The 12819-nt window shown below is 44.3% G+C and overlaps 1 protein-coding gene across 2 annotated transcripts in view; it reads left to right on the top strand.

The window, feature by feature from the left end:
- Positions 1 to 10503, top strand: part of TRABD2A (TraB domain containing 2A) — a 76640-nt gene extending 66137 nt beyond the window's left edge. The window contains exons 5-7 of one of the 2 annotated variants that reach the window (XM_074166596.1): positions 3200 to 3290; positions 6390 to 6647; positions 10323 to 10503. In XM_074166596.1, coding sequence (XP_074022697.1) covers positions 3200 to 3290; positions 6390 to 6647; positions 10323 to 10503 — 530 coding nt within the window. Of the gene's footprint in view, positions 1 to 3199; positions 3291 to 6386; positions 6648 to 10322 lie in introns of both variants that reach the window. The other variant, XM_074166594.1, reaches the window with a different exon arrangement.
- The last annotated feature ends 2316 nt before the right edge of the window (positions 10504 to 12819 follow it).

The following is a 12819-nucleotide window of genomic DNA, read 5'->3' as shown; positions in this document are numbered from 1 at the left end:
GTCAAACAGCATTGTTTGAGCACATTGCCTGTTGCGGTCCCTGCATGCCATCTCCTTTCAGTGCAGATTAAAGGCTGGGGTCTTATTTACTCTCCAGTAGAGTGCATGGCTGAGCTGGTGCACACAACAGCTTCTTAGTTTCTCTTTGAGCTTGAACACAGAAGAATGGCCCGCACCCCCTGCCAGAGTAGATTGACCTCTCAGAGGCATCTCTTCACCTAGTGGTGTGAGGATAATGCAGGGCTGCATACAGAAAGAAAAGAGCAGGCTTTCTAATGGGACAGGGCCTGGGGCTTTTCTTTTGGGGGGCATTCAAGTGTGTTAGTCTAAAATAGAAATCAGGTGAAAGAAGCCTATTCTCTGTCATGTGACTTTGGGCTAAGTCTCCCTTGCAGCATAGTTATTGATCTTAAACCTTGGAGAGTGAATCTTTCTCGTGTTTCTTACAGTTGCTTTTGGTGTCAGAACTCTCATATCCCACCAAGCTCTTTATGTGACAGTTCCCAGAAAAAAGGCAGAAGTGCTGACTGTAGAGAGGCTCCTGGTGGCATCCTGCACCTCAGACCCTCACCCTTCTGTCTTTTTTTTTGATTTTGCACCTAGCTCAGGTTGAGCCTGTAGGTTCTCTGGGCCCTGGACCAGCTCTGTCTCATGAAGCACGTGTGGCCCACCTTTCAGATAGCAAACACTGACATCTCCTAATCCTTTTATGTACCTAGCCTGAGCGGCTCCTGGCTGATGACAGTCTAATATCATATACCTCTTTAAATTTGTATCTGTTTTACAGATGTTTTAAATGTGCATCTGTTTTACATATATGTATTCCTTTTGTCTGTTCTCTTTAGCACAATATTAGCACACCATTTTTCTTTCACGCGCAGACGTAACTCATTGTATCACTAATGATGAGCAAAGGCTCCCTGTCAAGGCCTGTACATGTGACTGTGATATAAAAGATATTCTTATCACTCCATCAAATTAAAAAGAAGATTAAGGCCCAGCTTCAGGGAATTTATTGAAATTCCCTGAAATTCATGGACTGAAATGGGATTCATCCATGTGCTACAGTCATTTCTTACATACCAGTCTAAATGACTGCTCTAAGCAAGGGTGACTGAAGATCGACAAGAGGTAGTGCATTTAATGGTGTCATGTGAGCAGCTATTCGGTAGCTCACTCTTGAAGCTCTTAAACTGGGATGAGGAAAATTATTTTAACTCTGTAAATTGCCCTATAGATTGCTAATCTTTATGTTTTGTCCCTTTCCTCCTGAAGGACTTGGGTTAGGAAAATGAGAGTTCAGAGCCTTGGCACTGTTTTTCACTGCTGAGGATGGGGCTCAGCTCATTCAACATTGCCTACATGAGATGGATACCTAGTCTGAACTTGCTATATACATTGTCCCATCCTCATCAATGGAGAGGCGTTTCTCTAAAAGTCGTCAGTTGTCCCACCTCACTCTCACTTACAAGGGGTAGAAGCACCCCTTTCTCTGCTGTCTGGAGGCAGCAAGGAGGAGTAAATCCTCCCTCCCCTTCCTTTTGCACATACCTCTCCTCTGTGTTAAAGGTGAGAGATAGCAACTAGGTCTGGCACCTTATATACCTAATGTTGGCCTTCCAATGGGTGATTTTACTCAATTACAGTGTTTAATTACAGTCATTCCGGTTCCCTGCTGTATCTAGTCTTTTTGCTGACATGAACAAATTCTCAGTTAACTGCACCTGGGGCTGATACCAACAGTATTAGGTTAGATACACATAATGGTCAAGCCTTTACTCTTTCCAAAGGCAAAAGTTAGGCCAAGGAGCTGAGGGAAAATCCAGGTATTAGGTAAGAAAATATGGTACCCAACGGGTATGGATTGCAGTATTTGGTTAAAAGGTTTCATGTGAGCTAGATCTGTTTGTGTTCTTCAGCTCTTGGGGAAATTTCATCTTGATAAATGTCTGTGCTCAAATGATACCATCCAACTGTCATGCCTTAAACTAGTAGTTCATGAGCCCTTTGCTCTTGCGGTATGAGAAACTGGAATTTTGTGCTGCCATTCATTGAATCCATTTTGGAGTGAAAAGTCATAAATCTCTTGGGTTTAATCCCCTCTTAATCTCACCTCTGTTGGACTTTGCTTTCTATCTCCCTGCTTTTCCTGGCTAATAGAATCATTCTAGTGTGTTTATTGCCATGTATTTATGAAGAATACTAGCAGAAAACAGTTTTTCTAAAGTTACGTATCAGTTTCAGCACTGCATATGTCTACTGAAACAAGGGAGGATTCTAATTGGTCATTTGCTCAACCTAATTCTAATTACTGTAGGCTGTTAAATGAACAAAGCTTTTCAAGAAAGCTAGATCTATGAGGGTCTTTGCAAGGTCTCTGTTGTCCATCTGCTTCTCATGAGCCTTGTCTGATGAGGTATTGAGTGATGGTGGAAGTCAGTCAGTCAGCGTGCAGAGCATACAGTGCTTCAGGAGTAACTCTTGCACCCTTTGAGTAGCCATTTATTCAATATGATGCCAAATTATGGGCTGAGCGGCCACAACATCTGTGTGAAAGTGGTTTAGAGACATAGGGCAGAGCTAGCTAAGTCCTTCCAAAACTTTTGTCAACATGACTGAAATGGAGTTTCTGTACCCAGTGGCTTACACTGAAGGAATGAAAGGCGTTGATCTAAGTCATTGGCTTTCAGAGCTATTTTCTATTCTTTGCAGTTGGATGATTCTTACTCATTTAAAAATTGTTAATGAATTTGACCAACATCTCAGATAGTGCCTTTATGATGCTAAAGGGTTTTAAAATTATGTACGTGCTGTGGCCAGATTCTGACCTGATTTCCACCACCACCAGTTGTAGATTCGGTGCTGCTCCTGACCAAGTGTCTCCCAACTTCATCTCTTACTGCCCTGAGAAATCTACAGTGGCCTGATAATGCAAAAGCCTGCGGGACCATAGTAATTTCAATCAGATCTGCATTTTAGAAAGGCAGAAGGTGGTAACTGAAGTGACCTTGGGAAAGTTCAGCAGTTATTTGTTAGAGATCCTGTGTTTCTGGTGCATGTTGGTGGGGAGTGATAAAGTACTGCCTCCCTTGAGTGTGGCACGCCTCCTGTGATGAGGAAGGACTTTGTTGTTCTTCTCTCTCTCTCCCTGTGCTCCTTGAGTCATGGATGTCTGATGTCATTTTTCTCTTAACTGCAGGTCACTTCATGGGCAACAACACAGTGATTGATGTTTTGAGGAGAGAAGGGTACGAGGTAGAACACACTCCAGCTGGACAAGCCATCAACAAGTAATGCATGCTTTTATCTAGCTGAGCAGCCATTGGGAGGGTGGGCTTGTAAACAATCTTGAAGAGGTAGTGACAGCTGGAACTGTACCAGTGAGCTAGGCTCCCTCTCTCCTCCCCAGCAGTTTGGTTTTCTCTTCCTTGAGCCAATTTGGAAACAGGATTTTATTTGGGTTTTTGGTGTTTAGTTTGGGGGATTTTTGGGGGTTTTGGTTTTTTTTGTTTTGTTTTGTTTTGTGTTTTTTCATGAAAAATATTCACCCCCTGTGAGTTTTTAACTCTTAAACTAACAGCCCTAGCGTGTGCATACTTTGTTCATCAGATCTGGATGCTGTCTCATACCAGATTGGTTTCCAGGCTTCTCCTTCCTCCCTCTTAAGTGTTTAACTGCCCTGCCTTTTAACACTCTCCTTCTCTTACACTGCTATTTTTGATTCTTCCCGATTACTCTCATCCTGGAATCTGAATGCCCAGAGTCCATCCAGCCTCTTTGCAAGCTATCCCCATGACTGATTGCTCTCTTCTGCATTTTTAAGCCAAGGTGCTTGCTGTTCTGGTTCATCTTGCAGCTGTCGTTTGGGATATACCCTTACTGCCTCTTCTTATCTCTCACTGAGTGCCTTTATCCATTTCCATGGTTTCAGTAACTACAGAATGCCAAATAATTTCTTCTTCCACACTCTGCCGAGAATTACATGTGCTCTTGACTCACCTCTTCCTGGACTTCTCACCACCAGTTTAGGGTCTTTAATCCTTGTTTCCCCCTTCTCCAGACTCTTGGCAAACGTGCTCTTGTGTCTGTCAGATATCCCCACTGTTCCTTTTAGTCACTGCTGAAAGACCACAATGGAAAAAAGGGTTTGATCCTAGTTATGGTACTGTTTCTCTTTTATCCTCTATGCCAGGCATGCTGTTCCTCATTGCTTACACCTCTGTTCCTCCTCCCCCTCATTTCTGATATGGGGCTGTCAAGCAGGGTGATCACCTTTTGTGCAAGGGGCACAGTGCAGAGTCTTGGTCTTTGCCAGGGGCTCCACAGATGTGTTACAAAATAGTAACAGATATTTTTCTCATACTCTGGTTGCTTCACCTTTCTCTTTGCATCACTTTTGCTGCCTTTTTCAGACCATGAGACTCTGGAACTCTGGCAGGTCACGGTTTTGTTATGATTCTTGACATGGATGTACATCATTAACTCTACATGCAGTGAAACAAACTGAGCCAAGACTCATCCCCATGAGTACATGAATGCAACACCTGTTGCCACCAACGGGCTGATAGTCTGACATGGAGAAGCCTCCTGTACATAGCACAAGACAAAATGATTTTGTAAGACTTGTCATGCTAGGCAATCCAGTGTATCAGTGTTTACAGGGATAATCAACCTGCCTGATATTTTTGTGGTGTTTTTTTTTTTCCTGCCATAGAACTTTCTTAGCTTAGGTATTCCTAAAAATAGCCATAGCAGCTTCTTAAAGGATAAAGAAAGAGAGCTTAATATGTAGTTGAGAATAAACAAAATCAGATACTGCTCTGTAAAGATGTAGCTGCAAGGAAATTAAGGACAGACAAATGTGGGAAGGAAGACTAGATCTTTACCCATCAGGAAGGTAGGTATCAATGATACTCAGGGCAGCTGGGCACCCAGTTCTCTGACCACATCATGGGAGTTCATTGTCCAGCCAGTGACTCTTGTGCCTTTTAAAGCCCTCTGGCCTTTTAAACTAGTCTGGCACTGGCTGCATCTCAAACCTTTCATTAGGACTACTGGACAGAACATCTTTCCTGGAGTCTTGATTTTAAAGCTACATTGAAGAAGCTAAAAAAACTGGCACTTTAGTGTTTTCTTTGAGAAAAAGTGTTAACATTTCTGGATGACTTGGAAACAGATTTAATAATATGAAATTAGTTTCAAGAAAAATGTGAGTTCTGAAGGAGAAGAGCATTTGAGGTGAGGGAAAGATCTGTGGCATGAATGTGTCAGAATCCTGGGGGCTGGATGGAGGGTTTCACTTGATTGCTATCCTGGGCTTGTCCTAGAAGCAAATACCAGGGCATTCTGTGTAAATAAACCCAGTCCAGCGCACCTAAATGCAGAACCATATCCAGCTACTGTCCCACATAGCAGTGCTGCACACAGTCCAGTCAGTACCCATTACCCCCTACCCAGGAGGCAAGAGGGCTCCTTCTTCTTGGGGTCGCCAAAGCAAGGAAGGCAAAAGAGGTGCTTCAACCACACAGTAGCACAAAGGACAGTTTATAAATAGTGCCACAAGTTCAATCAAGCTCCTGCTGCCTTGTTTGGGGCTTTAACTGTTGTTCCTGATTTCAGAATGCATATGTATATTGTAAAATATTCATCACATAATCACAGCTGTAATTACGGTGCTTCCTGACTCCTCCCTTAGCTGCTGTGCTGTGAGAGGGAACTGGCCTTGGGGAAGAAGGACGTGCATTTGCATCTGTGTGCCTTTACCTGTGGTTGCTCAGTCAGTCCTTGGAAGAATTACCTGCAGGAAGTGTCTCTTGTTGATAGTGTTCTGAGGCTGCAGGTATAAAAATAAATGGCTTGCCATACAGGATGACCCTCATCCTGGCTGCGTCTGTAGCAATGCTGAGCTCCAGCTCTCCAGTTGTTGATCTAGGACTGGTGCCTTCAGCTAGAGTGCCTTAGTTGTCCTGTCCCTGCCCCTTCTCCCTGCTCCCTAGGTTAGCTGGTTCTGGGCAGGAATTGCTGAAAGGAATAGTCTGGTCTGTGTTGTGCAGTACATCAGACTTGAGGAGTATGGTTTGACCTCCTCTGAGAGTGATTCCTTTTTTGTCTCTTTCTAGATACACGATGTTATTTCCAAGAGCCAGACTGCATTCTTTCCTGAGTTCCAGATTACCTCTTTTCTGAGGCTTTTTTCATTAAAGAGAACTATTTTGATCAGAATATTAACTTAAGGAAGAGGGGGCAGGAATACAAGGCAGAGAAATAACCAGTCAACCAATATGTCAGGAAGAAACATCTGTTTTATGTATGTGTTGATGGTATCTGTACCAGGATTCTGCCTCAAAGCATTTTCAAATATTATCTGTGTTCCCTCCTTCTTCCAGCAGAAAGCACCCCAAGACCTTGTTAGCTTTTTCATCATCAGCAGCAGCACATAGCCACTATGTCATGTCCCAAGAGCTCCCACTGCCGTTGCACTCCCGGAAGGAAGAGGAGGAAGAGCTCCTGCCTCACCTGCTGCTCCCTGACAGCTTTGACATCCTGGAGAAGGCAGATAGGAAGTACAAAAAGAAGAAGAAGAAGAAGCAGCAGAAGAAGCAAAGACTTCGACAATTTAATGACCTCTGGATTCGCCTTGAAGAAAGGTAGTTAATGGCTGGGGAGGGAGGAGGGTTTGTCATGCAAACTGGACTTTAACTTCGATTAATTCAGTATGCCAAACTTCTGCAGGGGCTAGACACATGCTTAGGGCAGGATCTGACCTTCTCCCTCACTGTAATTCTTGCTGAAGCATTTACTCAAGGCTGCTTGTGCTTTTAGTGACAAAATAGTTTCTTCCATGTGGTTAGGTTAGTGGAAAATTAGGCATAATACAAGTGGAAGCCCATTTAGACCATTTTGCATTTGGGCTTGAGGGATTGTGAACACATGGTAGTCCTCTTTATCGCAGAAGGCTGGGTGTTATATGGTATAGATCATAGCCTTGGACCTTTATCCAAGAGCTGCTGCATATTTGGAAACTGTCATATCTGGCATATGTGCTCCTTGTGTTGGGACAATATTTATGCAGTATTTCCAGTCTCCATATTCTTCGCAGTGTTAAAAAGCATGTGGGCCCCATGGCATTACTGGAGATCTGGAAAGGGGGATGACAACCTAATGGATGATGGAGTTAATACAGAAAATGGAGTGTGTTATGGGACAAAGGTTCACACATACTTCCTAGTTTTCATCCAGAAGAGCTTACTCACCTACAAGAACTACAGCAGCCTGCAAAAAAAGCCAGCTTCTGTCTCACTGGCTGTACTTAGGCCTGTGCCTGAATGTGTGTGTAGCTTAATGTTTCCCTCCTGGCAGATAACACACAGAGCCAAATATGCTCTCTTTTGTATTTTCTGTCTCTGTTTGTATCTCTGACATACTCAGGTTGAAAGCATTTTATTTTTGTGGTACTGTAAATAACCAAACAGGTTGAGACGATGGAGAAAAGCCTGCAGTTCTTGAAATGAAGCCTCTACGTTCATCTTTTCTTTCCTCTGAAAAATATTTCTTCCTGCTTTTCAAGGTATTGAGTATATCAGGGTTCTCCCGTGGCTCTCCTGTCACGTCTCTGGGTCCCAGCTGTACCACTGCTTTGAGTAATACATTGCTCAGGCTGGCTGCAAGTGGGTGCAGCAGCTGTTGTTTCAAGCATTCAGCCTTTGTCAGACTTTTTAGATCAGGCTCCTTTTTCTCTTTTCTAGAGTATTTTTGTGTCCTCTCTCTGCCCCTCCTTACAACCTAAGTGCGAGTAGTTCAGAGAGAAAGGGTGACAAATGCACATGGAGGTTTGCATCCCCACTGACATGACAGACCTACACGCAGTCCAAAATTACCCAGTAAAACAAATCCTTGTATTGATCACATTTGGTTTTGTCTTTTAGTGTATCACTTACTTTCTATTAATGTTAATTCATACCAGCTGTTCATGAATGGAGCTTCTGTTGACAGTCTGTTTAGTTGAAAAGCTAAGGAATGATTTGGAGTCTTTATGATCTCAAGCTTTCTCCCTGCCTGCTGACTGACGTGTTCAGTTTTTCACATGCAGTTGTCCCCCTGAAGCTCAAGGAAGCCAGTGGGTGCCCTGATGTGAGATAGGCATGCACTTGCAGCATCAGTGCCTTCAGAAGAAAAGGGAAGATGGGAGGATGTGTCACTGTGACTAAATTGGAGGTATATTAGGGCTACATACTAGATTGCAAGTACTGCAACACAATAGAGAGGTAAAAGCAAAGCTAATGATTTACAAAGCTACAACATAAATATGGAAACAGCAAATGCTAACAATTACAGCTTAGGAAACTACAACATAAATATGGAAACAGCAAATGCCTCCTTTCCTTTTCTTCTTTTGTAATGTTTCCTTTCTTCCCCTACTAATTAAGTTACCCTTTGAGCTAGAAGTTTACCGAGGTGCTAGGTGATAAATTCTTTTTAGGGATGAGTTATTAGTAGCAGAGAACGTCTGGAGATGGAGCTGTTGCATGACAGTTATTTGGGAAGACAAGTGATGCTTATTGCTGCCTGGGCGATTGCTGCGCCCTTACTGCAGAGGGAAAGCCGCGAGTGTCAGAGTGGCAGCTGCCACTCGCTCACAGCCCCGACCCCGTACTCTGGGTTTAGTCTGTGTAGAGCAGGGGGGAGTCGCCATCCTCTCTGCCCCGACAGGCGTGTGCGGGCTGTCTGTGCCGCTGCGGGCTGCCCGGGCAGGCGTAGCTTGAGCTGACAGCCCCACCTCGTGGCACAGCCGCGATGTGTCCCCACGGAAATTCAGCCCCTCTGGGCCAGAGCTCACCTGTGTGCAGGGCACGTCTCGCGGGGTGTCTCAGCCCTTGCTATAAGCATTCCACGGGTGCCCAGGGCCAGGTAAAGGTGTCAGGTTTCTTATGCATGGGGCCATTTGCAGCTTTCCTCCTGTGGGACTCAAAATGTGAAAGGCGCAGCTCCAGTGATTTAATACAGTCTTGTAGTGAGCTTGGCAGAATTAATTTGGTTCTTGCTCCTGTATGCATCAGCTGTCAGCTATATTTCTTTGATGTGCTGCCAGCTGACTTCTCTCCGTTACAGTTCAAGCCTTCGGTGGGGGCTTTTGAGTATGGAAGGGTAGGTGTTTTTAAAAAGGATACTAATTGTCTTCATTTTCCCAAAGTGTTTTTGCTTAATCCAGCTGGCCAAAATAAGCCAAAAGTGGTGCACAGCAGCTGGGGAGTGGGTACAGGAGAAATTGTTCTGCTTTGGTATTTGGCAGGTAGACTTGCTTTTAATTTTGTCCGATTTGTCTTCCGATTCTGCACAGCACCATGGGGCCCTGGAGTGTATGTCAGCCTTACAGCTGTGGGGTCAGGCATGGCTTTTAGACCATTGCCAAAGAGAACAACACCTGTGTAGTACCTGACCTTTCTCACTCTTGACCTGCAGTGGTGTGGGAGCTCCCCCAATTCAGGACAGTTGGTGTTAGCAGCCTGGAGTGCACAAATTTCTCTCCTCCATCACCTGTTGCTGTAAACAACATGAGAGTTCAGAATCATGTAGGTTCTGATTCAGTTCTTGTTCATCACCACCTGAGTCCTCACTGCCACTGGGAGATACTCTGAGATGTGGTGGTCTTTCCTCAGTGACTCTAGGATGTGTTTCTGGAAGTGGTTCTTCTCCTTCAGGCATGTCATGTAAACCCTTTGTAATTCCTGACCTGTGAAGGGAAGATGCAGTATAGGAATAAGTTTGGTCCATGCTAAGATGCATTTACAGAAAGAAGCATGGCGGGGGAAGATGGATTCAGCTGAAAGCAGGTGCCTCACTCCTGCTGTGCTCAGCAAGTGTTGCTACAGTGACACTCCTCTGCAACGAAGCTTGTTTTGTTCTTGTTATGTATTTTCTGCTTAGCTGAAAGGTGCTAGGAACATGGTTGTCTTACCCATCTGACTGCATCAGAGCAATGGGCAGGCTGGCTGGGTAGACCTGAATATAGGGCAGGTGTTTTGGTGCTGTCTCCACCCTCCTCAGTCTCTTCCCAGTTACCCCTAAAGACTGGGCACTTCAGCTGGGCACTGCCCATGTCCACGTGGGCTGGCATGGGAGCTGCCCACATGTGTAAAGAAGGCACAAGGCAGTGATCTGCCATTAGAAGACACAGTCCTTTGGTGAGCTTGGACCCGGCACGAGAGACTATTCCCAGAAGCCAGAAGACTGAAAGCGGGGCACAGAGGCTGACTAGTCAGCCTTTGTAGGCGTTGGGCAGTTCTGGGCTGGGTCTGGACTGATGTTCTTCTCTTGCCTTGCAGTGCTACCAACCCTCCTCCCCGGATCCGCATCATTAATGGCTACCTCACGGTCGAACCCCAGCCCCGGAGCCATGGACGGTGTAGTCACGCTTATGCAGACACTGGCAGAGCTCACCAGCTTTCCCATTCTCTCTTACTTCTGGTACTGACTTTGACTTTGCATACAACAAGGCTGCATTGAAATGCAGGGGGAGCCAAGGTGCAGGGCTCTCGCCTTAAAAAGCAAAAAAGAAACTTACATGAAAAAAAACAAAAATAGAAGATTCTGAGTGGCACACCTGTTCTTTGGGGTGTTCTTAAACTGCCTTTTCCTGAATCTGGATCATTAACACTATTAACTGGTTTGACCTGCCCAATACAGGAGAAGATATTTTAATGAAAGTGTTATTTATCCTTCTCTTGCAGAAGAATGATTTCATGTTATCCCATAATGCTTTGGGGAGATTATAATGTTGCTATAACATAGCTGTTGTCTAGCTTTATGAGCCCAGCTAAATTACATTTTTTTCACCTTCAGTGCCTTGTAAGAAGATTTACACACCACTAACTTGTTTATTAGAACAGAATATTTTGGTCATATGAGCACAGCTGGGAAAGAGAGGTGGATATTTTATGTCTCTACTGGTAATGCTTTTAATTCTTGCTTGTTAGGGCTCCAGATTACATATAAAGGATCATGACAACACCTTCTACAATAGAATAAAGCAGTGAAGAGTTGTGAACAGAGCGTTTCTGATGTCCGTTTGGTGCTATTGTAAGATGGGTACACCTGAATCTCCAATGGCCAGACAAGTCTTGTAAGCACAAATTACCATACATTTAAGAAAAAAAGAATGCCTGGGGCACTTCACAAACATACTGTTGGATGCTTCCAAAAGAAGTAGTTGTCAAGAGGTAATATGAGAAGCCCAGATGCAGGTTTTCCCTCTCTTTCTAAATGACAAATATATTATTTTATAGCTGGATTCACTTTTGGGGAGGAAGGGTTTTCTTTTCCTTTTCTGCACAGTTAAACTTCATTCTAGGAAATCCTTCTAAGTCTTCTACTGATTTCAATGGAAATTCTCCGACTTTCCAAATTGTTTGAAGTCCTTCACTCTCTACTTAAAAATGCTGTTGACTGTGGGATGTAGGAATCTTGGAAGTGGTGATGAAGGGTCTTCTGCGTTTGAACAGGACAAGCTCTTGTGATAACACTAACTCATTTTGCGAGCAACATATTCCTCCCTCCTCGTAAGGAGGGTTTTATTGCCTGGGAAGGTCTTATAAGATTCATTGATGGGAGGGCTTGAACCGAATGTGCTGAGCCTGGTACCCTGGAACACAGCAGACACCTCTGCTGTCTCACCCAGAAAGATGACAAACCCTCAGGTTTCCCTTCCTATGCACGTACACATGCTTCACTGCTTTTTTCATTGCTGGTAAAAATTACCTCTTTATCTCATCCTTCTACTGCACATTGGAAGAGGAGAAGCAAACAGTTCCAGCTTTCCTAACAGGCTTTTCATGTCTTGATCTCAAATTTTAGTCCCCCTTCAGAAGGACTGACCCTGAACAAAGCCTCAGTTTGCTGAGGAAAACAGAGAAAGGAGAAGCTAAATATTACAGTTTGCAGCAGGACTGTGGGGAACAAAATATATCTGGCCTGGGGTAGAAGACGGTACCATCTCATTGTATATTCCTTCTCACAGGGAATTCTAAAAGACCTCAGGGCCCCAAATGAATTCTGGCTTCCTTGGCTTTACACAGCAGCCAGCCTGGTGATACGTGCTTCCCTGACTCTCTCTCTGGTTGATCTTTCACTGATGTAAACTGGTCATAGACCTGCTGCGTCCAGAGCTATTTTCCTTGTCCTGAATGTGACCTGAGGGGAGCAGATCAGATGGGGAATAGCTTAGTTACAAAGAGGCACTGCAGGCCTGACAAACTGAGCACATACTTGTGTATTTATCAGTGCATCTGAAGGGGCCACCAAAAGCATTATGTCAGAGTGCATTCTGCCACTGGCTAGCCTCTGCATTGGTATTGCTTGTCCTCCCTCTGTTCTCTGTCCTTCAGAAGTACATGAGGAGGTGTGGCACAGGTCCAAAAGGCTCTGGAAGCACTGGGAGAAGGGACTGAGGCAGAGCTTCCATTTCTTTTCTCCATTACAAGACAAAGGCTGCTGTGTAAAATAGCTCAAGGCTGACTTTTTGCTTTGTTCCCTCCTCCATGGTTGCTCCTCAGCTTTGCCTCTGTGAGGGAAGCTGAGTCAGTGGAGCAGCCACCGACATTTTTTTTAGGTTGGCATTAGGGAAGAGTAATTATAAAACACTCAGGAATAACAGTGAAGTAGCACTATGGATAATTCAGTTCTGGTGGTGTAACTCATTTTGTAGCCTGTTTCCAAATGTGTAGCTGTGTCAAGGAAATAGAGATGTCCTGAAACTGGATTGTGTGCTATTTCTGAGGGTCTAGTGGCTTGATACTAGACTACTAGACTACTGTGAACTAAACT

The sequence above is a fragment of the Numenius arquata genome, chromosome Z (assembly GCF_964106895.1).
Source record: "Numenius arquata chromosome Z, bNumArq3.hap1.1, whole genome shotgun sequence".
Taxonomy (NCBI): Eukaryota; Metazoa; Chordata; class Aves; order Charadriiformes; family Scolopacidae; genus Numenius; species Numenius arquata.
This window is presented reverse-complemented; position numbering and strand designations above follow the sequence as displayed.